Source organism: Euprymna scolopes, chromosome 1 (genome assembly GCF_053919585.1).
Source record: "Euprymna scolopes isolate OS-2025 chromosome 1, ASM5391958v1, whole genome shotgun sequence".
Taxonomy (NCBI): Eukaryota; Metazoa; Mollusca; class Cephalopoda; order Sepiida; family Sepiolidae; genus Euprymna; species Euprymna scolopes.
In genome coordinates, this window is record NC_136482.1 from 92,193,699 (window position 1) to 92,220,517 (window position 26,819).

Genomic DNA, 26,819 nt, shown 5'->3' on the forward strand with positions numbered 1-26,819 from the left:
AAGAGAAATAAAATGTACGAACAGGTAAAAGTAACTCAGTAAGCATTTGGGCAAAGGAATGCTGAGCAGAACTAACCATGGATAAAATTGATTTACAAGGAACATTATCTTTGCGAATTTTCGGGAGACCATAAAGTCGGGGTCTTAGGGATTCAGTGGGTCGTATTTTTTCTGATAAATTTTTTAGAGAGATAGTTTTTAGTAAATAAAAAGTGCAAGCGTTTTTGTAATTTGTTTTTAATATTCAAAGTATTATAACAAGGGTCGACCAAGCCGAGTAAAAAATTAAGTAGTGTCATCTAAACTATTCGACATTTTATTAATATAGTCAGTACGATTCAGAACAGCTACACCGGCACCTTTTTCAGATCCCGAAAGATAAATATCTTTATTTTTCTTTAGATTAACTACAGTAGAAAAATGTGACTTTTACAGATAAAATTCCTCAAGTCAATCGACGAATTGCTATAAGAATGTGCAATACTAGACACATTAGCTTTCATAGCTGAAAAGAAATATCGAAGAAAGGGGGATATGATGTTTTAACTGAGAAAACAAGATTTCAAAATTCAGTGAGAACCTCAATATCATTAATGCATTTAGGAGGAACATAAAAAAATTTAAACTTTTAGAGAGAATAAGTTTCTCAGAATCAGAATGGGCCAGCTAGAAAAATTAAAGATGTGTTTATAAAGGTTGCTGTTGTTCGAACCAAATCTATTCTTAATAAATAACGACAGATGTTCGTTGAATTTCCGAGTAGATGATTTCGTATTAAACTCGACATAGCGAGAAGACGAAAAAAACGGAAGAAATCAAAAAGACAGAAAACTGCAGAACGCCATAAACGATGGTGACAAGACAAATGATATTCAAGTTGACGTGAAAACTTTGTATATCATCAGTGACGAAAGCATGCTCGATAAGAAAACTGGGTGACAATTTGGCGCGAGAGATACGTTTAGAAATATAACAGGGGCTATCTCATTTTCCAAACATGATTTAAGAAAAGAAATAAGAAATTTTAAAAGTAAAAATTTCTTTTTCAAACCAGAAACCAGGTTAAGAGTATTAATCTGGGAGCGAGTGTACCACTTTCAAAAATAGTAGAAGAGTTTGTTTGGGCTACAAAATTTATAAATAAGAGAGAACAGAATTCCCCTTATTCTAAGACGCCTTTCGCCATTCTCATTAGGAAAGTACCATGGTGTTTTGATTTAAAAAAAAGAAAGAAGGAAAGGAGGAGAAGTTAAAGGTAGGATGAAATAAATAGGACATATTTACAATTACAATAAAAGTTTTTACTTTTAACTTCTTCCCAAAACGTCATGGTACTTTTCTGATAAGAATGGCGAAAGACGTCTTGAGATACAAGGGAATTCTCTTCTCTGTTATATATATGATGATTGCAACGTCTTGTCAGACGAGTGCCACTCCCTCAGACATTTAAAATCCATGAGCCCAAATGCTTGAGGGAGTATCTATACAGAGATGATGTTACAGAGTCTTAGCTTTGTACGACAGCTAAGTCTCTCTCTCAGTTCAAAATGTTGAGATCCAGCAACAAGCAAGAGCAAGATAGCCAGCAACAAATTAAACTGCAGACCAGCTTAATGCGGGTACTGGTCTCCTGCTTTATGGTTTTTTAAATCAGAGATTTGCTTCTCCTAGAAAGGTTGCCTTCACTACGGCTTACTACGGGAGCCCTCTCCACCCCAATACACATATACACACACACAAATATACACGGTGCTAGTTGGCCGGTGACCCAGAAAAAGAGTTCATTCGCCCTTTGGAAGGTCTTGTTTTTAATCCTCCAGGGAGACTAGCCGCCCTCCTCACCAAACAAGTCTGGTGGGGGAACCAGTTTAGTCGCCGGTGACCCGACCATGACCACTACCTGTTATATATATATATATATATATATACAACGAAACAGGACTGTATGTCGATGACTACAAATATATATATATATATATATATATATATATATATATATATATATATACATATGAAACAAAAATATAGTAGTCAAAACAAAAAAACAATACAACTAAAAACAGACGGAACAAAAACTCGCTTCTCGCAGACACGTGGGTCGTAACAAGCACAATCTACTCGCCAGAATCACCTACACACAATGTGCAGAACGCCCCCTCTCCTTTCCAGTGTCCTGCCTTTATAGCGGCCACGAACGACATATTTGCATAATCTTGTGAGAGCAGACGTGATTCAATGATAATCACATTGGGTAAACGCTAATAAAATCCCATAGACGCCATCTTGGAAATCTCTCTTTCGCTCAACCCAAAACAGACGTATCCGAGGTAAGCTCTATTTCTCATTTTGGTCACTGCTAATTCTGCTACACTCCCCCCTGATCTCATCATCACAAACGGGGCATGGGGGCAGTCTTCTTTGCCGGGTGCTTCTTCGAAGAACTGGAGGCAGCACTTCCTCCCTGTCATCTTCCTCATTACCACCGTTATTGCCGCCAGCTTGTTCCATAGGCGGTGTTTTACAATCAGGGCAGGGACAGGGGGGCAGTATCCGTCTTTGTCAGGTACTCTTTCGTAAAGGCAAGACGGGTGGTCCCTCTTCCGCTTCTTCTGCATGTGCATTATATGGCTCTTCATCATCCTGCATCATACTCTCTGCTCGTTCAGAAGATATTGTACTGTCTTCCTCTTCCTCTGATGTAACAACATAATGGCGAGGGCGCAGATCTTTCACGTGGCGAGGCACACCATCCACCAAAATCGATTGAGGGCTGATTACCTTGGTCACCTCATCCTTGCCAAACCTCGTGGTACATCGATTTTGCGGTCTTTTGACCCACACGCGATCTCCAACCTGGTAAGAGCTGTCCTTGGGATCTGCAGACGCAGTTGCGAGATTGGTCTCCTTTACTCGAACTTCGTATCGATAAATCCTGTTGGCAGGCGCAGTGAAGGAAGATGTGTCGTCTCTTGGTGTGATGTTATACCAGTAGACAGCTTCCTGTATGGGACAGCGCATTCTAGCCGCTATTCGTTTCACTGTACGGTGACATCGCTCCGCTATGCCATTCCCGGCTGGAGCGTACGCACAACGGAATCGCAAGTGAACTCCCCATTTATGTGTAAATGCTTGAAATTCGTTGCTGCAGAAGCTGTGTCATTGTCTAAAAGGATTTCGTGCAGCGAGCAGCCACGCTCGAGGAACACTGTTTCCAACTGATGGATCACGCTTGCCGAGTCCTGCCTTGCCAATTTCCTCCAAATGGAGAAACGCGATGGGCCACAGTCTGTTAGAGTTAAAAAATGGAAGGTGCAATAATGCGTGATATCTATTCCAATTCTTTGCCAATTCTCGTTAACTTCCAGCTTTCCCTTTTCCCGCCTGATTGGCGCTGGGTCAATGGACTGACATTCCTCACATTTCCATATGACCATTTTAACGGTTGCTTTTGTCATGGTTGGGCAACTTCTGACAGAGTAGGTAGTGCGTCGCACACCCCGGATGTCCACTACCTTTGTGAATAGCCATGATTTTACTCTCATCCAGCTCGTCTGTGTGAACCACGCCTATCACCGGGTCAGGCCCGTTTTTCTTTTTCATTACCTCAAACCATGTCTGTGGTACTCGTGTCAATCGGTCAGCAATGTTTCGTGCTGAAGGAACCAGCGTCACGTCGACTGTCAGCCCGTACTCTTTCACGAGCTCCTTTAGAGTGCTTAGTCGCCTCCTAATAAGCATCTCGCTTGCTGCTTTGGTGCGCACTCGCGCCTTTCCAGTTAGCGTGTCCGAGACCCAATGGTATACGCAGACAGAATCTGTCTTTATGTGTAGCACTTTGCTCTGCCACTGTAGAGCCAAATTGATACCTTTCAATACGGCATCCATCTCGGCTAAGTTGATATGTTGAGAGTCACCTTCAGGTCGCAGCCAACATGCATCCTCCAACACAGTTTCGTGCATCTCCAAGGCTGCACCAATTGCTAGGGAGCTAACATTGACCCATACATTCAGCTCTTTGCCATCCACACTCCAATCTCCCCGGACCGGATCGTTCTGCTGCACAGATTCCAAGGTTTCGAGCATCATACGATGCAGTACGGCGTCCCTTGCTTCATCGTCCCAGCCATTTGTTACCGAACTTACTCTCCTTCTGAGTATTCTACAAGCCACACAAAGCCAACCGCACACCGGAAAGTGCCCGACAAGTCGACCACACAGGGAAAACATTGTCTGTCGCGTAACAATGCTGCGAGCTTCTGGAATTGCATTTCCTCGCTTCCACCGTAGTTCACTGTGTTCCATCCAGACCGCCAATCCCAGCACCCGTGCACCGTCCTTCAACCGCTCTGGGTTCTTGCACTCTAACCCAAACTGCGCTATATGTTCTCTTACATGGGTCGCGGGCACCACGTCCTCGTGGACAAAAATGTCATCGATGTAAGCAGATGCTGCATGGCTTACAACTTCTTCCTGAGACAGTACTTTGCTGACAATTGTTCTCATGATCAGGGGAGGCACATTCAAACCGAACCCCAGACGGGTCAGGCAATATTTTTTCCCATCAATTTCCACAGTCTGGTATGGCCACAGTGTCTCATGGACCCAGACTTGTAGGTATGCTCTCCTGAGGTCCAATAGAGACACGTTAGCACCTTTTTGTCTCCATTCGCGCAGCTTAGCCGCACAAACATCTGCGTTGGCCGTAAACGCGTCTACGTAATGATTTAGCTCCCGGTAGTCCATTACCGGGCGCACTTTGGCTTTGTTCTGCTGCATCACAGCCATCAGGGGAATTAGGCCTTTGGGAGGTCCCAATTTATCCTCTGGGTACGGCACGAGACAATCATTAGCTATCCAGGTGCGGAGCTCCTGCGTGTATTCTTCACGGATTTCCGCCGGCACTGGGTATTCTGACACTCGATTGTGTGGTCTTTCAGGGGGGTGGTCCTCAAACCACTTCCACAATGCGGTCCACGTTCGGTTTTGATGATCAAAGGTGGCGGTGAAATCTGGTTCATTAATAGAAATGGCTGCGAATTTAATATTTTTCCTGTCACCCAGCCGCACTGATCCTGTAGGGTTGACAACGACACCACCCAGAGCTTTTATGGCGTCGATCCCTAGAAGTAAGTCAAACCCCAGCAGTTTGCCACGCACCACCAACACATCGATTCTGGCAGACACACCTTCGCCAGTGGACACAGAGACCGCCCCAACACCGCAGCACGCATGGGACATTCCACCAATCGTTTTGACATCTACATTCGTTTTTCTCCAAGACCGACACTGGTCTGCATGTAAAATAGTCCAAGAGCATTCTGTATCAATAAGCGCCAAACATCGCGTCCCGTCAATCTGGATGCTTATCACCGGGAGCGTCGTGCTCGCATCTTGGTGGGGAAGGAGACTGGTGCTTATGCGTCCTCCCCATGCTCGTTTCCCGAGCAATTCCGAGCCCAGTGTCCACTCTCACCGCAACGGTAACACCGTCCTGATTGTGTTCCCCAGTCGTCGTCAAAATTCTTGCTCTCGACATTAGTTCCCCCATGGTCAGGACTTTGATGTTCGGCACCTGTTGAAGAGCAATTGAGATAGCGTCAGGGAACCCAGTGACGAAAGTCAATTTTGTGAGTCTCTCTAAGCCATCTCCTGTGAATCCGGCCAATCCAACCAACTGCCTGATTTTGTTGGCGTAAACATCCACACGTTCGCCAGCCCATCTAACCATAGTTATTTTTCTGTATGCTGCAAACGCATCGTCAGTAAATGCCTCCTTTAATCGGGCCTCAATCCGGTCTATTTCTCTTTGATCGTCCTCCTCCATTTCCATGTAGAGGGCCAGTGCATCACCTTCCAGATATAAAGGTAGCAGACTCGCTACATCATCCACCTGCTGAAGTTGTGCGACAAGTCTCACTTTTTTCAGCCACGCTACGTCTCCCTCACCAGAGAACGGCTTGATAATATCGCTGCTTATCCGCACCTTCGCCATTGTCGGGCCGAAATAGCTTGAAACAAAAATGTAGTAGGCAAAACAAAAAAAAAAATACAACTAAAAACAGACAGAACAAAAACTCGCTTCTGCAGACACGTGGGTCGTAACAAGCACAATCTACTCGCCAGAATCACCTACACACAATGTGCAGAACGCCCCCTCTCCTTTCCAGTGTCCTGCCTTTATAGCGGCTGGGAAGGACATATTTGCATAATCTCGCGAGAGCAGACGTGATTCAACGATAATCACATTGGGTAAACGCTAATAAAAGCTCATGGACGCCATCTTGGAAATCTCTCTTTCGCTCAACCCAAAACAGACGTATCCGAGGTAAGCTCTATTTCTCATTTTGGTTACTGCTAATTCTGCTACAATATATATATATATATATATATATATATATATTACTATAATATTTTTAAATACCTACAGACACTAATGTGTCATGAGTGCATGATGTCACGATTATCGCCGGTCAGGAGATTTGAACACGGCCACAAAGCGATCTCTGACTATATATATCATGACAGCAAACGTGATATTACCATCACTTGTTCATTTTTTAACATAGTTCTTCAAGCCTGACAGACTCATACCTTCTAACACAGTACTTGCAGGAGACTCTCCTATACAAGTTGTTTATTGGGTTCTATTTTTTTTTAATTTCTTTTTAGCTGGAGATGAAGCATTCTACCAGATGCCAGATATTCACCTGCTATCTCATATATCTAAAAAATAATTTTTAAAGATTCTAACCGCCCTTTTAAGTGCAATTGTTTGAATCTCTATTGCACTTGGTTCACCGGGTATATTTGCCGGGTAGTTTTTTGAATTTTTTTTTTCATGAGTTCAGTTGCTTCTATAATTACTAGAATGCTTAGATTCCTCTCCTTTTTCCTACAGTCCTTATCAACAACTGGTCCTTGGTGCCTAAACATTTTATCCTACATGCTGCTTATTATTTTTCCAAGTATTCTCCAGAGGAGAGATGTTTATACATGCTATGTGCAATCAGGTCAATGAAGTAGTGAGACAGCAGATGGGTCTATATTTACAAGAGCATTATGTTCCACTCGTTTTGGCCGTGAAGATTGTATCAGTTTTTAACAGCCATGCTGGTGTGACCTCTTCACTCCTCAATAATCTGGTGAATCAACTACTATAATGACTATGAACCGCTGTTAGTTACTTAAGTCAAGAATTAGGCAGGTTGTCTATTTTTTGTTTCATTTTACTTCAATTGAAGTTCTCAGAAATCAAGGCGCCCTCTTCCTGAGACCAACACTTGATCTCTATATGAGATGCACAAATACTCGAATATTTCATTAAAGTTCTCTTTTACATTTCAAACACTAAGTTAGTAAAGAAATGGAGAACATAATTTTCCTTCCCCCAATTGACCATTTAACTATTTAACGATTGTCATTGTTCTCGCAAATAACTAAATATTATTTATCTCAGAAATAGGCATTTAATTTAGGAATGCAACCGATTGTTCATTCTTTTAGAAACAACTGGATATTAAATATGTCAGTTTAAAGAATGGACAATACGAGTTTAGAAATAATGATTTACAAATAGGTTAAACAATACAATGCAACTGAGGAATTCTTTGTTTGCCAAAAGTGTGTTTGTACATACATAGGAAAACTCCACATGAATAAATTTCACGTGGCGAACCACGCCTCTGACGTCATCAAGAGAGGAGATTTCCAATATATTGAGTTCGAAGTCAAAGTGAGAGACAGAGCCAGAGAGAGCTTGAGTCAGCTACACCGGAAGCTGACGCCCTCTTGTAGGCGAGAAGGAGGAAGATAGGACAATGTAATTGAGAATGCTTGAATCCCTGACCACCATCATTATCATCCAGCTGGTATGAATAAAGAATCGTCTATATTTGTAAACTTGTTTCGTCGTCGTCATCATTACAACTGAAAGATAAATGTGTAAACAAAGTTTGTATAACCCCCCTCCAAGTAATGTATCCCCACCATCATCAATAGTGATTCTCCCCTCTATCTGTTTTAAAAAAACTGTTGCATAAATGTTTCAGCTCCGTATTAATAATAAGAAGAAGTCCCCAAGAATCGTCACAGTCGTCGTCGTGATGTAAATAGTATATAAATGTCATTATCATCCCCCGTTATATGTTGTCTCCAATATGTACCCCGACTACACAACATTAGAATTATAATGACTATGAAGTGCTGTTAGTTGCTTAAGCCAGGAATTAGGCAGGTTGTCTTTTTGTTTGTTTGTTTCATTTTACTTCAGTTGACGTTGTTTAATGTTTTACATTTAAAAAAATGTATTCAAATTTGTATGCGGGTATTTATGAAGGATGGTAGCAATAGAACAAAACAGAATGTTGAAAGAAAATATGAACAAAAATAAACAATCGAAGACAGCAGTTTTTGTTACGAATCTTCAGAACATCTAAATTATTTTTTTTTAAAAAGATCTTTACTTTCATATCAAATCAGTAAATATCGAGCTTACTGCCAAATATCAATACAAAAAAAATATCCGAGATGATGTAATTTCTTTGATAATTTTGGAAGTGAACCTCCCCTTCTCAAAAAGAATGCAAAAGTGAAGTCATCAAATCGGATACAGAATTTGGCTGTCTCTCAGAATAAAATTTTTTAAACTAAATTCGCTAGAAAAATTTGACCTATTGGATCAGCGATTTACCTGGCATTGAATCGTTTGAAGAGTTTTAAATATATAAAATAAAAAGACAAAATCTAAAGTTAATGTTTTTCTGATCTTTATATATGTCTGTATGGGTAATATAATATTAATGTCTGCCATGGTATTCCTATTTGTTTTTACTGGATTAGTCCAGTCTTTTTATTCTTTTATATATATATATATATATATATATATATATATATATATATATATATATATATATATATATATATATATATATACTTGTTTATTGTTATATAAACATGGTCACATCCTGCTGCTACAAATAGCCACTTGTTTCAATCAAACAACAGATATCATCAGGCAGCGACTTGACTATTCAAAAGTTCAATGAATAATCTATTATTCATTGAACTTTTGAATAGTCAAGTCGCTGCCTGATGATATCTGTTGTTTGATTGAAACAAGTGGCTATTTGTAGCAGCAGGATGTGACCATGTTTATATAACAATAAACAAGTATTATCAGCTCTTTTTATTGAGCACTATCTAACAACCTCGTTGAATTCATTAGTCCATTACTTTTGAATAAAAAAACCCGAGTATATATATATATATATATATATATATATATATATATATATATATATATAGAGAGAGAGAGAGAGAGAGAGAGAGAGAGAGAGAGAGAAAGAGAGAGAGAGACAGACAGACAGACAGATAAAGCAAAATATATGATGAATAAAGAATAATAGAGGATGTATAGAATAAGAGCAGGAGTTAAACCAACATAATTTGAGAGAGGGTGAAAGTGATAGAAAGTAAGAGATCGATCACTGGGTGAATTATTTGCAAATTATGACTAAATAGACTAATAAAAATGAAAGTTTTTTCAAAGATAACTCAATTGCAAAACAACTAAAATATTTTAGCATGTATTTTATGTGACTGGAATATATAGGAGTAAACCCGAGGAAAAAAACGTTGATTAACTCAGCTTCAGTATAACACATATATGTATATAAATACTAGATATTTTAGCCGGTTCAAAACGCGCAAAAGTTATAGCCCGTTGACTTAGATCGAGTGTTTTATGCCAAATTGATGATTGAATATGGTTAAATTTGTGCTCATTTTTTAATTAAATATTGATCCCTATTAATCCCTAAATGTGTATCGAACAGATACCATAATAACTAGTTCACTGCGCCTTATTATAACAAATATCCATACAAAATTTCAGTCAGATTGATCCGGGTAAACTTATAGAGTAAATGTAGTAGTGTGATAACTAATCTCTATTAATCCAAGTTGACCTCTGACTCTATATCAAACAGATACCATAATACTTGGTCCATACAAAATTTCAGTCAGATTGACTCAGTAGTTTATGAAAAAACGTGGACCGGAAACAGACAGATAGGCAAGCAGACAGACAGACCAAGAGAAGTATAATATAGAAATCTTAGCAAAATGAACGTTGATTAACCCAGCTTTAGTATAATGATAGATATGTATATCAGAAGTTTGGGTGTTTGAAAAGACACCACCATTTTGTTTTTTAAATAAAGAAAAATGTACAAAAAATCTCTAAAAATAATATCTCACCTGCAAGGGTCTTGAAGTAATTTCAGGTCGCTTCAAGGCTATAATGGTGGTTGGAGTTTTATCGAATGTTATGCAGCTGCCATCATTCAGTTGTGGAATTGACGATAGGGCAATGGTTGCTTCCCCTGCAAAGTCATCTCGTAGCAGTTTGTCTTGGTCATAGACAAGCAAATGAATTGTAGCTCCTGGGGTGGTCAGACATTCCTGGGGGATATTGTTGCTAAAGTGAACAAAGAAGATATAAATGTGCAAAAAAAAAAAAAAAAAGAAAAGAACTGTTTAAAAATGTCGAAAAAAACAATAACGAAAAAAGTTTCCCTGCCTTTCATAAAACAGGACAATGTTTAAATATAAACAAACACACACACACACACACACACACACACACACACACACACACACGCGCGCACGCACACAAGAAAACACTGGTTTCAAAAAATAGAAAGTAAATATTCCAAAAGTCATAAACTTATAGAATCTCGATTTATTTTGATAGCAAACAGAAAATTATTTTGGACTTCTGAAACACATTACCATGGGACTGCTTCTCTGCATCTAACAACATGATCAACTTCAAATTTAATATCAACAGATTCTTTTCATACTCCAAAGTAATCAAACTTAATGCATCCATTAATTATTCTCAATCCTCTCATAATATTCTTCATCCTTCAATTAACAATCATTCCATCTTATTAACCCTTATCCTTGACTGGCTTTTGCCTGGATAATGATTTATTAATTAAAGTTTTTATTTTTACTCATGACATGATACTGAAGGATTATATTTCCTATTCTATCTCACTAAAATTGGTAAGGTGCTCTTGTTAAGAATCATAATAATAGTTTTATCATTTTGTTCCAGCTGGGGATGGGGAATCTTGTTGGATGCCGGATATTCACCTGCTATCTCATACATTACAACCAAGAGATCTTTTAAAGATTTTAATCATTCCTTTATATGTAATCGTTTGTATCTCTCTTGCACTTGGTTCACCGGGTATACATGTCAGGTAGTTTTTTTAAATTCTTTTACATGAGTCTGGTTGCTCCTATAACTGCTTGCATGATGGAGATCTTCCTAAGATTCCAGTTTCTTTGCATGTCGTACATAAGACTTTCGTTATATTTTCCTTTTCTGCTCTGTTTAATTCAGCATCATTAGGGGATGCTGACTTCTAAGAAGGTCGTTTTTTTTCCTCTTATTTTATATCACTATGTCAGGTTTAATTGCTCCGTTTTCTAGGTATGTAGCTGTATATTGGCAATGCTACGTGTGTGAGAAAGTAAAAGACACTTAAAACGTCATGGAGAACGGAACATTTCATTTATAGTTTATTTATGTAGTTTGTCTACGATAATGAATGACATTAAACGAGGTAAGTAAGGCATAAAATTAAATACAAAAATACATTATTTCCTTATATAAAAGATCTGTCTATGGCTGTCTTATCTGTTTTGCGCCCAGCGAGCAAATAATAACGAAATCTGGTCTTAATTCTTAACATATTAGTATGAGAGTTCCCACAAGAACTGCTCACCATGAGATTGGTGGTTCTACTAAGGGGCATAACTCTGACCTACTAACCAATGTATCTTCTAGGGATATAACTCTGGTCAAGACAATACCATAACAAAAGTCGCGATGTTGTTTGTGTGTATTTAAAAAACAAAAAATACAACAGCACAAACCCTACGCTTTTAACTGAGTGGGGCAACAGGTGAACCTCGGTAACAAAGAGTCTTCATTGAAAGCCATCCCACTTCTTCACCATTACCGTTTTGGACAGGTTTTACTCCTTCTTGACCAAGCCCTAGATGCCACTTACGAGTTAGGCATCACTCGTGCCTGAATTCTCTACTTCAATTATTAGTCCACGAAGATGGAGCGTGTATAAAAATCCTTACTGCAACATGAAAAGAACTCAAATTAATGAATATACACTTGCAACCTCTTACTCAAACTTTTCAACCAGATAGGTTTTTGCGAGGAAAGTTTTCACAAACCTAATATAATCTACCTCTTTTCTGAACAATTACCCTTTTTTGTTGTATTATATGCTATTTTTGCTCACCCAGTAAAATTGCTCAAAGATTGTATACATTTGTCATGTTCCGTCTCACAAAAGCTGTCGCTATGTTTCTCTTTCAGAGCTTATCACCAGCATTGTTCCTGCTTTCTCACGTGCGAGAATTGAACTTTTTTTCAGGCTAAAATTATTCCGAACAGGTAAGACAAATTGCAAATAAAAAATGAACCGGACAGTGCAAAGTTTGAAACAGCATTTTTAGATGCCTTCATTCGTTTCCATACGAAGATCTGTTCGTCTTTAATCGGACAGTCATGCTTGAAAAAAAACAGGTTCAGTCCAAAATGTGCAGATTGATTGAATTTATCTTAAGAATCTTTTTTCGTTTTTATCTTTATCTTTTTAATTGTATTCTAATAATATTATTATTCTTTTTTATTTTTCAACTTTTTCCCCCTTGCCAATTCTTTAAAATAAATTACACGCATCACATAATCCTTATACCATGGTTTTCTCATTTTGTTTTCATCGTAGTTAATACGGTAAATATCATAGGTTACATTTCCTAATATCTGATTTAAGGAAATATTAATACTTGTTTGTCAAATTTTCACACTTGCGCCATACAGACATCTGTAAATATATTCCCAACGAATGTTATATTTTTAATAAAATACGAGTAATATGATAATTACAATATTCTAATAACCAAAAATATATATATATTGTGTGCGTGTTTATTAAAATGACGTATATTAAATTATAAAAAAAATTAAAAAGCGCATAACTTTATCTCACTTGTTCATCTGGAATTCTTATGGAACTTTTATGGGACCATAATGTCCAGATAAGCCCGTTTGAGAAACGCTGTTGGTTTTTAAGCCCCATAATAGATTTTCTATAATATCAAGAGGACAAATTACACACATAAAAAGAGTTGATAAAAAATGAAACACTAAAATAAAGGATTTTTTTCTCACCCATTGTAACTCTCCTCTCATTCGCCCAGCAATAAACGCACAAAAGAACAAAAACAAATACAACAATAAAAACAAACAAAACACAAAAAATAGACGTTTCTGAATTTTTGAGATGAGGATTGGTTATTCGTATTATTTGGATTCTTCAGACTACTGTTCTCGTCTTGAGTGTTATTTTCACAACGTTTTGGTCGATGTAACCTCCGACATTCTTCAGGTGTATTTTGTCGAACTCGGGAATTTGGACGGAATTTCGGGCGGAATTCTTTATTTACTTCACGAGGTTAGCATGCTCTTGTTCCGTCAGCCATGACTGGATAAAGGTTCGCAAGACTCCATGGTGCAATGGTTAGAATACTTGGAAAAATCAATTGTAAAAAATGATATTCTTCTGCAGGTTAAAGGTTCAACAGTATGGGCGACCGAAAAATACAATTGCGAATTACTTAGGACAAATAATACAAAAAATAGACAAAAACTTAAAGCAACATCAGTATACGTATGTAAAATAGCAATTTTACTAGAAAAAAAGCTCGTTTTCTTGCTCAAAATAAATAAGATCGTCTTGTTGGTAAATCCTACACGACAAAAAAAATGGGTTGCATGACTAGTAAAATACACACTTGCTGATTGTGTCTCTTTCTTTGCCTTTGTTAATGACAACCAAAGTATCTTTTTGTTTCGTAATTTCAAACACAGCATTAAAAGAAAAATAGATAAAAGAGAGAAAAAAGTTTATTCTCAAGCAAGTTACTTCGTATACAAAACGAACTTAGGTTTATAGAAGGCAGAACAATGCAAAGATGTAACAGATAGACTCACACTTACAGTAAGATCCACCACGTACGTTTGAAAGTCAAACACACGCCTGGCGAAGGGGATGACTTCCTGAAATATATGGCATCACGAATATGCTACCTGACCACCTGACACAAGTAAAAACATAAGAACACATTACAGGTAGAATATCATATAAAATAATGCATGTATATATACATATATATGTATATATGATTCTACATGCACACACACATGTATTGATTCAATAAAGTGAAACTGCATAGCCGGTTTTACCGTTATGCCTTAAATTGCTTCAGTATGAGTTTATCCATTACATTTCTGCATTGTTCTGCCTTCTATAAACCTAAATTTCGTTTATATACACATTAAACAATGCTTCAAGCAAACTACTTTACCCTCTTAAGTTATTTGGTGCTCACTTTTTGACAAAAGTAAACATCATTTGATTAGAATCCTTGGAATAGATGTGTATTATGATCCACTCGTTTTGACCATGAGGATTGTATCAGTTTTTAACAGCCATGCGGGTGTAGCCTCTTCACTCGTCAATAGTCTGGTGAATCAACTACAATAATGACTATAAAGGGCTGTCATTTTTCTAAATTGAATGCATTATCTGACTTGTATCAAACCAGGGATAGTCTATCGATTGCATATGAGAAGACTTGTATTATTTCCGTTATTTTATTTTTCATTTTACTTCTTTTTTAGGGAATTGTAGTTTTCACAAGAATTGTCTCCCTTTATATTATGATAAAAAAAGTTTCGTTCTTAGAATGATCTCCCCTGCTTGCTGTTGTGGGTTATTAACTGAGCTGACTACAAAATGATCGTCTTCAAGTCCAACATAAACAAGTTCTTAATGAGCTGTCCCCTTAAGTAATCCAATTTACCAAATTTCCACTACTAACAATTACTACAATATTGTCCCATTGACTACCGTAAACTCATTAACCTTTAACCTCGAGTGACTTCTGAGCCTTGATAAGTGGTGACTCCTTTGTAAAAATAAATAAATCAATTAAAAAACAATATGTAGGTTTTGATAAACGGTCGTATGTCTGTGATTGGAGTTATATCAAGAGTAAATCAACACTTTGTTCCTAGCCAAAACGCCAAAGAATGTAGGCATCTTCAATCTAATATTTTAAAAAATACTTGTTGAGCCGTCCTCTTGGATAATCAATTCTTTTTAAGTAATTTTCTGCCCATCCGACTCCTCGTTTCCAATTGTGGTGACGATCACCGTCCAACTGACTATCTCTTTAACCCTTATTCTTGATTTGCTCCCACGCCTTGATAACTGGTGATTCATAAGTAAAAGAAAGACTACTTAAATTGGCAATATGGGTTTTCGTAGGTTGACTAGCAAAGATGGCCGACCGTTGCTGACACATGGAAAGCCATCTCTAATGTAGGCACATATTTCATGTTCATGTCGATCTTGAGGGTCAGATTTGGATGTTAAATTAGAATATCCTTTAATTACAAACTCATCAAGGGAATTAGTTGGTCCAATGCCAGTTTTGCTTATTCTATAAGAACGTAATATTTATTTATTAATTTTAATTATAAAATAGAATAGGAAGAATAGGTCAGATTTGCCCCCCCCCCATAATTGGATTTCAACCTCTGGAAGGTTAGAACGTAGATTCCTGATGTTAGAGAAGGAGACGTGCTAGTGGGGGTCTACGTTGGAAGTTGGAGTTCTAGGTTTATTCGTGTATTTTTTCTGGAGACTTTTCATGGTGGAATTTTAGGATTTGTGGAATAGGTCGACAGACTTGATTAGAGCAACCCAGAGATGGAAACTAAGGAAGAAACAGAAGTGAAGAAATATTTTCTGTTTGTAGACCATGATACGATAAAGCCGTAACAATTACCCACTAATATGGCATCGAGAGGCCCCACCAGATTTTTTAAATGTTATTTCGTTTTACTCCCATTTAACTCTAAACTTTTTATTGTATGGTGTTTGTACGGCTTATTATTTTCAATATTTCAAATTATCAACATAAACAATGCTTTTTAAGACAAAGACACCATTTCTTATTTCAAAAACAATTTACAAGTAACGCACGTTAACAACTCTTGTCATACTGGGTATATATATATATATATATATATATATATATATATATATATATATATACATACATATATATATATATATATATATATATATATATATATATATATATATATATATAGTCACACACATCATTATATACATATATATATAATTTTTGACAGAAGTTAGATCTCATGGTAACAATGGTTTAATGAATAAATCAGAGCCTGATAAAAACCTAGTTTTAAATCCGTTACATATTTTTTTTTTCTGTGGCTGATGAGCGATAAAGCGGATATAAACTTAGAGTTATCATAACTGTAGTTTATTCACAAACAATTGTTACCATGTGATCTGTAAAATTAATAAATAAATATTACGTTCTCATAGAATAATCAAACACTCTATTATTGGATATTTTTCCAACACACACACACACACACATGTATTAATAGCCACAAATTTTTCCGATTCTCATACCGATTCCAATATCACAAAAAGTTCTGATTTTTCCGATTCCCGGTTCCAATTCGATTAATCGTCCCAACACCACATGGTATCTAATAATCTAACAGGTTGCAAGTCATGAACCAATATCTTATTTATTAGTGATCAATAATGAAATTTGAAAGAATCACACAACGTGATATGTGTACAAAAGGATGCAATTCTTCCTAATCAGCATAATATAATAATACTAATAAACAAAAAGGAAAGATGACAGATACTCCGTCAGCAACCTTCTGTCCTTCCCCCCTCTCCCTCTAAGTGTCTTAAGAATCAAAACTGTCATGTGCTCCTCTTAACCATTGCCTTCTTGACACAGCCCACAGTATTTTATTCAATAATTTAATCAATAATTGACGCTCGATGAAGCCATAACGAACTAATGCAAACAAACCTTTCCTTTCTATATTTTTCTTTTTATGGTTTCTTTCATGATGTTCTGTCAATGATAAACCGTTATTGACTAGACAACTTAAGTATGTACCATTTCTATTTATTTATTTATTTATTTTATTTTATTTTTTTTAATAACTAAGAACTACTTCTTAATCTCTCTCATTTCTTCTGCTTTTTCTCTCACAAATTTATTCTTCATTTCACTGCACTCATATTTTCCATAATTTTACAGTTTTCTTTTCTTTTTTTTTTGTATTATCTATTCTCTCCAACTCAATTTGAATTTCTCTCCAAGCTCTATTCTGAAGAAAGAGAATTCCTCATTATTTATCTTTAAACTCACATTTTATTATTTCATTAGGCGTTCTACATTCTCTCTCTTTACCCCTCTCTCCCTTTCTCTCTCTCTCATATATATATATATATATATATATATATATATATATATATATATATATATATATATATATATATATTCTTCAAAATAATGAAATGAAATATATCTACTAATATGCAAATCAAGTGATTTTCGATCTTACAAAATATTATTATATGTAATCTATAATATCATCTCATCTGTCTGTTTAAATGAATGTATGTATGTATGTATGTATGTATGATTTCACCAAAAATGCTTGAGACGTATCTTAAATATCAAGTGGCTAGCACAAGTACCCGATACTGAAGTCCTTGTGAGAGCATGTTGCTCTAGTGTTGAGACCCTTGTAATCAGATCTCACATATGTTGGGTGAACCACTTGGTTCGAATGAAAGATTGTAGGCTGCCAAAACAAATTTTTTACGGGGAGCTGGAAAATTGCAAACGCCCTCAATACAAGCCTAGGAAGATGTTCAAGGACTCTACAAAGAATAATTTGAAAGCCTTACAAATCGACATCGACACATGGAAAGAACCTACTCTGCAAAGGCCGAAGTGGCGAAAGCTTGTATGTGAAAGTTGTGATGCTCTAGAGAAAAGAAAACAGACCCACAGCAATCTGAAGTGAGAGCTTCGCAAAGGTTTAATTGATGGTCTTAACCATGACACACAGAGCTGTAATGCCACACTTGTGAACGAGTTCTTTTGTCAAAAGCTGGCTACGTCAACCACCTTAAGTCGCACAAAACTCCTGTTCAGGTCAACTTTGCACCTATTAGTCCAAACCAACCGATCTTTTTAACATGCAGGAAAGTTTGCAAATCTACTGCTGGTTTGAGGAGACATGTGATTGTTCATAGGAATACCCTTCAACCTCCAGAGGAAGTCAATTCGATGGAAATTGCTCAATTTGTATGTCAAATCTGCTTCAAGATGTGCAAATTTGTGGTGGGAGTGCGGAGTCATCTGAGATGACATGGACGACAAGATTGGGAGAACTCAATGTGACGGTGATCATCTGAAAAGATGCAGCAATCATCATCATGTATGCATGCATGTATGTATGTATGTATGTATGTATGTATGTATGTATGTATGTATGTATGCCTAACACTTTTGATAGAAGTGACGGGTGTTCACAAGATCGGTATCGTTTTGAAGCTTGACACTTCGGATGACAAATATCGAAAAATTGGCCAAAAACATTAATTCCTTGATCCTCAACTGGGCACTTTTCTACTAGAAGAGGTCGCTTTTTTCGCCGATATTTTCGAAAGTCATCCCCTATTTTCGATTGACTAGCCTTAATTTAAACCTACGTCACTTCCGGTTTGGCGATGGACGCAACAACAAAGACGGCAGGGTTTTTTTTTTTCACGTTCTCTTCCTCCTTCACGGTACAGATTCGAGCCTGCTTGCCTGCCTACTACCACTTTTTTTCTTTTTGCTCAACATACACCTCCAAACACCTGGGCAACGCCGGGCACCCAGGCTAGTATTTTATATAAGACAATCTCAGCCAAATAAAATTGCTCAACATAGAAGATATAGCAAATGAATAAAAATTTATGTATTTAAATTCTATGATTTGAAAAAGTTAATCTTCAAATTTAGATTTTTTTATTGTTTGAAAACAAAGAATACAATTGAATAAATATATTCTCTTAAGCCCCTGAGTTTTCGATGCTTATTCAGCTTCTCAGAAGAAAAATATTAGATAAACATAGAAAATTAATGTTTTTAAAGCATTTTAGATACATAGAATAAGGGAATGGGATATTGGGGCAGAGAAAGGATATTATACTTTAAATCCAAAAGGAATGTTAAATCTTGAAATGGAAATTCCTGGTAGTAAGGAGGTAAAGAGATCGATCACGTCTTGTAGTCGAAGGTAACAATCACATGCGAACATATTTTCTTTGTTTCATGGCTGTTTATATAAGACTAGCCTGGGTGCCTGGCGTTTCCGGGTGTTTGGACGTGTGTGTTGAGCAAAAAGAACAAAAAAGTGGTAGTAGGTAGGCAGGCTCGAACCTTTGACACGTGGTTGGAAAAGAAAATGAAAGATAACCTGACATCTTACTCCTACAGAACATTAAAATTAGGCAAAGCCAATCCAATTGATACGATGACTTTCAAAAATATCGGCAAAAGAATCGATCCCTCCTTGTAGAAAAGTGCCCAGTTGAGGGTGAAGGAATTAATGTTTTTGCCAATTTTTCGATATTTGTTGTCCGAGACGTCGAGCTTCAAAATGATATCGATCTCCTGAAAATCTGTCGCCTCTGTCAAAAGTTTTAGGCATACATACATATATACATACATACATACATTTAAACGAGCAGGTAAGATTTATATTATAGACTAGCCTGGGCGCCCAGCGTTGCCCGGGTATTTAGAAGTGTATGTTGAACAAAAAAAAAGTGGTAGTAATTAGGCAGGCTCAAACCCGTACTGTGAAGGAGGAAAAGAACGTGGAAGAAAAAAAACGTGATGTTAATGCCTGAGACATGAAAACATGTTTGCTGCAAGACTAAAAATTAAAACATGAACCAATAGCTATTACGTTATGATTGTATATTTGTAATGCCGTCATTTGACCTTCACTATTTTTTTCATTTTCATACTTTTAAAGTTTTGCATGGATTCAAATACCCTATATATTAAGTTTCATGTCTGTAGATGATGAACTCATTGCACTTGTGCCTTCTCAACGTATATATCCCTGACAAACCTGCTTAGCAACAAAATCTCACCCCTTCATTGTTGAGCTCCCTAAATGTCAAAGCTTTCTATTCTAATAGTTTCTTCCCTTGAACAGCTAGACTTTGGAATTCTTTCCAATAGTAGTAGTAGTAGTAGTAGTAGTAGTAAGTTCTTCCTTGTATCATACCCGACATCCCAAGGGAATTTATGCTAAATTTAGTGCCATTAAGTCCAATATCTTTGGAGATTATAAATGTGCACTATTAGTAGTAGTATTAAAGACAGTAGCCGCAGTAGTTCCCTGGCTGTACTGATATGCAGAAGTTTAAATGTAACATAAACCAATATGTTGTTAATCTTTCCTTGACATAGTCCCCAATAGTAGCCCCTTACGTCCAAGTGGCGATATGCCTTACTAGGGTTGAACGTGATTAAATGAAAAAAAAAGAGAAATCTAAAGAACTCCTTTATTTATTTAATGCCACTAAATCTTTATCCTCCATCTTTATTTTAACAGAAGAGGAACTAAAATGAAGAAACTACTGTTTTGAATGAAGACACAGAACAAAAGGAAATCTCTGTTATTTCACTTTTTTCCAAAGTCCAACATAAGATCAATACAATATATACAAGCGGTAGGCACTTGAGTTTTTATAATTCATATTAAGAGTTAAATAAAATATTTTAAGATATGATAATCTTAAATATCAGCACCTGGAAAAAAAAGTTGGATTTGTTTCCTCTTTTTTGGTGTTTTTCTTTTAAATAATTCATTTCTTTTTTTTTTTTTTTAACAAAGGAGTTACCACTTATCAAAATCTGGAGGCCACTCAAGGATAAGGATTACAGAGTGTACAGTAGTCAATGGGACAAGATCGTAGTAATTATTATTAGTGGAAATTTCGTAAATTGGATTACTTAAGGGGACGAATCATAAAGAACTTGTTTGCATTGAACTTGAAGACAACCATATTGTAGTCAGCTGGAAAGTATGGAAACAGAAGAGAGTTCCACAGGCGTGCAGTTCTAAGAAAGAAGCTTTGTTCATGGAATTTACGTTTTGGTATAGGCACAGATAAAGACTGGTGGAAATTATTGATAGTGGTTTCAGCTAGACGTGTGTTTTTCATGAAAATTTGGCGAGGAGGAACCATAGATTGGAGCTCAGACGAGCACTTGCATGAAAATAACGATAAAACAGAGACAGGCTTGCATAGTAGTCTGTGGGAAAGTGGTTGCAGGGAAGAGAAAAATGTATACCCCTCTAGACTACAAAGACTATTTTGAACTCTGTCAAGGCAAGATAAGTTATATTATTATTTTTTTACTATAACATGTATTCATGTTATGAATACATTTTGAATTAGAAAACAAACTGCAACATTCGTTTGCTTGTTTTATTTGTGTGTTTTTTTTTAATATTTTATGTCAGTTTTAGGCCCATAACCTATTAAAACATAGCTGTAACATAGCATATTTCGAGTGTTTATTTTCGCGTTCCATTTAGCTTTGCTTGACTATTTTATGACATATCATTCATCTTGAGTTATTTGATACCAAAATACAATACCTATTGGAAATACTTCACTGTAAACAATACACTAAATGCAAGTTGTTAGTTTACCCATTGCTGGGGGAGGTCATACTTTTCACATTAGTGTTACAGTGTGAGGTAAAGAAATAGATTCATCTGGTTTTGAACTTGGCTTAGCTACGTTTAAATTCCATATTGTTTCCTAGTGTAGCGTTTATTTCCTATAGTTTCATGGTACCAGCTGACAATAAAACCTTATCCTATATATCGCATACTCTTTTGTCCACAGTTGAAGAGAAATGACGTTTTCAAGCCAAATAAGTGACCAAACTGTCGTTCTTAAACGAGCTCTAATGAACGGTAGTAGATGCTTTATCTGAACGTATTTGCAGCTCCTTTTGCCAAAATTGGTGCAATTCTAACCAATAGTTACAAAATCTCTGATGAGTCCTCATTATTATTACTAGCAGTACCTGCTAACAGGCGTCGTCCTTGAAAGCATGCCTCCCCTCGCCTCGCAAAAAATTATAGTACCGTTGTTGTTGTTGTTGTTGTTGTTGTTGTTGTTGTTGTTGCTGCTGCTGCTGGTGTTGCTGCTGTTCCCCAACCCCCCAACCTCCTAATGTTATGAACGGCTTTCGGAATAGACACTCCAACTCCTCATGTAAACAATTTTTTACAGGTAGGTTGTTTGTTGGTCTACCAGGCCACATTTACCTAAAATAAGAACAAAAGAAAATGTTTCGTATTTTATGTTTCTAATGTACCCCCCCAATTTAATTCGTCCTGTTGCGCCTACTTTATTATATACGTTATTATTATTATTATTATTATTATTATTATTATTATTATTATTAGCAGCAGCAGCAGCAGTAAATCCACTCTCCTAACATACCCGACATCTCAAGGGAATTTATGCTAAATTTAGTGCCATTAAGTCCAATATCTTTGGAGATTATAAATGTACACTATTAGTAGTAGTATTAAGGACAGTAGTAGTAGTAGTAGTAGTAGTAGTAGTAGTAGTATAACTGCTCCTTCCACTCTGTAACATCCAACATACCAAGCTTTCTTCTAGTCAAATTTGGTGCAATTTTGACATAAAATACAGTGTTATTCCAAACCTGTTCCTTTCAGATGCCAGCAACTAGGAGTGCTGAATCTACACTTGCTCAAAAAAATACATTGAGATTGTGATAAGTTGCTAATCAAAATATGGCTAGTTTTCTTATGAATGCAGTAAATTGTATCCTTTTCCCTCGGCGTTTTCTTGTTTGACTCTAAATTAAATTTGAATTCTTTTTCTTACCCTGTTTAACAGAGGTGACACAACGTTGTGGCACATCTGCTGACCTGCTTTCCAGCTGAATACAACATGGTAGTCTTCAAATCCAATGTAAACAAGTTCTTGTTAAGCCATTCCCATAAATAAGCAAATTCTACCCAATTTACACTATTAACGATTACTACATTACCATTTTACATTCATTAACACTTATCCTCGAATGGCCTTCAGGCATTCATAAGTGGTGACTCAAGTAAAAAAAAGTTTTTTCAGATTCATTGCAGCATTTTCACTTGCACCGAGGATGTTAGTAACTTTCACCTTGTTCCTTCTGTGAGTACAATGATTCTATAGGAAGAAATCAGAAACTAATGTCTGAACAAAGCAAGGGGGAAAAAATCCTAACTTGCTGAGTCACACGTGAAATTTTTTATAGAAAAAGAAAGATGAACTTACAATTGAAAAGACGCATTAAATACAGGATTCAGGTTTTGAAAGATAGTCTTCGTTCTCTTTGGCTTTACTTCTTTGAATAAGTAACGTGGTTGCAAAGCCAAAATCACATAGGGATCACTAAATCCAGTTGAATCCAGGCCAGGCAAGTTAGTTCCATTTATTACTAAAAAAAAAAAAAAACACACACACACACACAATTAAACAAACAAACAAAAAAATGCAAACTGAATTAATCCACTAATTCAAACAGGTTACATATTAAGAGCTATCTCTTAAGCATGAGAGATAACGCCTGGGAAGGTTGGAAAAATGGAATCCTTTTCATTTTGACCAGTGACAATTTCCAATAAAAGAAACATTGTACCTTTTCAACTCTAACTTTCATGTCATTTTGGCAATGGGTTTAAAATCAAAACGTAGAATCTGTTTTGTTTTCAGATTGAGAAATCCTTCTAGACTGAGGCTTTCTATCTAATTCTTCTCTTGTGAGGAGGCGGGTAAGTAGAGACGCCATGTTTATCTAACAACACTGGATATTTTTATGATCTGCATTATTAACGATGAAAATAATATTTCATACTGAAACATGACAAACCAACGGCAATGCTATTTCAGACTTAACTATAACAGACTGACAATAATTCTATTGAAACTCATATATGACAGACTAATGAAAATGTCATTTCAAGCTTACATGTGACAAATCGACAAAAATGTTATATGACAGACTAATGAAAATGTTATTTCAAACTTAAATGTGACAAATCGACAAAAATGTTATATGACAGACTAATGAAAATGTTATTTCAAACTTTAACATGACAGATCGGCAATAATTATATAATTATTGTCGATGTGTTATGCTAAGTTTGAAATAATATTCGAACTTCACTGACAATAATGCTATTTCATATTTAAGCAAGACAGACAAATGAAAATGCTATTTCAAACGTAAGCATACCGATTGGTGGAAAGGGGCTCATTAAATGCATTTAAAATAAAATCTATCCATTTAATTTGCGTTTTAAATAATGAAAATACGATTTCAATCTGACAAATTGATGGATAGACTGAAAGACAAAGCTCTCATAGAAGTGCGAGGACATATGTAACAATTGAATGTTTCTTTCCAACCATTTACTCAGTGTCAACTTTCGACAGCTTCTATATGAAGACCTATAACAAAACCAAAAAGTCTTCCATATTCAAAAGCTAAGAAAAGAAAAAAAGAAAGAAAAATTTGAACCATTTTCTAAATTTTGTCCTCAGAGAAAGCAAATAATAATAATAATAATAATAATAATAATAATAATAATAATAATAATAATAATAATAATTTTAAAAAAATGAATAAATGAAAGCAGTAAAAACCAAAGCAAAAATTTTATTTTTGAATAATTGAAAAAAAAAATCTTTCCATTTACTTCAAGTTTCATAAAACTTTCTACACAGACTGTTTACTCAGAATATTTTACTGTGTGTGCAGAGAAAATTTACCTGGAAAATAAATATGGACGAAATAATACCAAAATAATTCGCACCTGTGAAAATGAAGGTGAAGGCGTTGGTGAAAGAGAAATCTGCGAGAAACGAATTAAAGTGTTCTTTCATTACAGTTATCAAATATACAAAGATAGAGGGGTTTTTATGTCGCTTTTTGAGTATTCGAAGATTGATTTAGTTATAAAAGAAAAGGATATTTCATAAGCAGAAATATATACAAATGTATAGTCATATCTGTGTTACTAATAAAAGTACCCGTCATATATATATATATATATATATATATATATATATATATATATATATATATATATATATATATATATATATATATATATACTAGCAAAAGTATCCGTTGTTGACTGGGTTCAAAAATAGTCTACCGAAAATGGACTCTGATTTATGAAAGTATGATAGGTTATGAAAAGGAAGGATTGTAAAGAGATAGCTTCGAGGTATCAAAACCAAAGCAAAATATGATGAAAGTAAAAATAAAATAGATAAACCCCATAATTTATTATACCATACCTGTTCACACTGAAACACTTATCACAATATTCTGTGGATCTATATTAAAAAACCTTGTTAAACTTTGTGACATATTTCCATTCTATGGAGGTCAGGTGCGAACGAACACCCCATAATTTTATTATACCATATTTCTTCAAACTGAAACATAGTTATCAAAGTAAACTTACGCAGATAGATATGAAAAGTCTTTATTAAAGTTTGTGCCTATTTCCATTCTATGGAGGCCAGGCGCGAATGCAGACCCCACAATTTTATTATACCATCCCTATTTAAGTTAAAACATACTTATCAAAGTAGTCTCTTGTACATCTATATCAAAAACACTTGTAAACGCTTTTTTTTTTAATTTTTAAATTTTTTATTTCCATACATTGTGAACCAGGCGCGAATGTAGACCCCACAATTTTAATGAATCACCGTTCTGCTAGATCAAACATACCCATTCCTGTGTCTCGATACATCTTCTATCATTATATGTAATCAGTTTTTAAAATAGTCAACCATATAGGAGCCTATTCGTGACTAGGCACACACACACACACACACACACACACACACACATTCAGCTTTATATTATACTAGCAAAGATACCCGTGCTTCGCACGGAGCTTTGTTGCGCACTCGGGCACCAAAATCTGTGGGCACCTTTCCAGTAAGTTGATGTTGTAAGAGCAACGATTGCATAAGGTGATTAACATTTTAACTACCTCTTGTAGTGACTGAAATTCAATCAGGAACTTCACAAAACATTTTCATCAAAAAGGAAGGTTACTTGATGTTACATAGTAAATTTTTCATTGAAGTAATTTTCAACTCTTGCTTAAATTTTATCTTGCACATTCAATACTAAAAACTAACCACAATCAGATCATGTCAGTTTTTCCTCATATCCATTTCTCGAACTTTTCACTGAAGAGCCTCAGGGTAAACTACATTTCTGCTGCTTTGATTTGGAGCCAGAAAGTAGAGTTTTTCTGAACTTCCTGTCCGGCTGATGGAGACGTAGAACATACCGTGACTGAAGCAGTCTGATGTCAAGTCTACGCCAATGGTGTTAAATGTCTGACCTTGACTTTTGTTTATGCTCATTGCAAAACACACCTTCACAGGAAATTGGAGTCTCCGGAATTTAAATGGAAGTTCTGAGTCCGATGGAACTAAGGGGATCCTTGGCAGTAGAACGGTTTCGCCTTTGTAGGGGCCACAGGAAATGGTGGCCTCAAGTACATTGGTGTGCAATCTGGTGATAACACATCTTGTTCCGTTTGTTGTTTTTGGCGGTTCCAAGGATCGAAGAATCATGATTGGCGATCCAATTTTGAGATTTAAAATGTGTGGAGGCATTCCAGATATCTCCAAAGAGTTTAAAAACTCCACAGGGTA

At 36.1% G+C, this 26,819-nt stretch overlaps 1 protein-coding gene across 2 annotated transcripts in view; it reads right to left on the bottom strand.

Moving 5' to 3' along the window:
- The window catches only part of LOC145245783 (protein unc-13 homolog D-like), a 513,002-nt gene that overhangs the window by 13,089 nt on the left and 473,094 nt on the right, over window positions 1-26,819 (bottom strand). For both annotated transcript variants that reach the window (XM_080107524.1, XM_080107446.1), the window contains exons 25-26: window positions 23,403-23,565; window positions 10,258-10,477 (exon numbers count right to left, since the gene is read on the bottom strand). In XM_080107524.1, coding sequence (XP_079963650.1) covers window positions 10,258-10,477; window positions 23,403-23,565 — 383 coding nt within the window. The remainder of the gene's footprint in view (window positions 1-10,257; window positions 10,478-23,402; window positions 23,566-26,819) is intronic.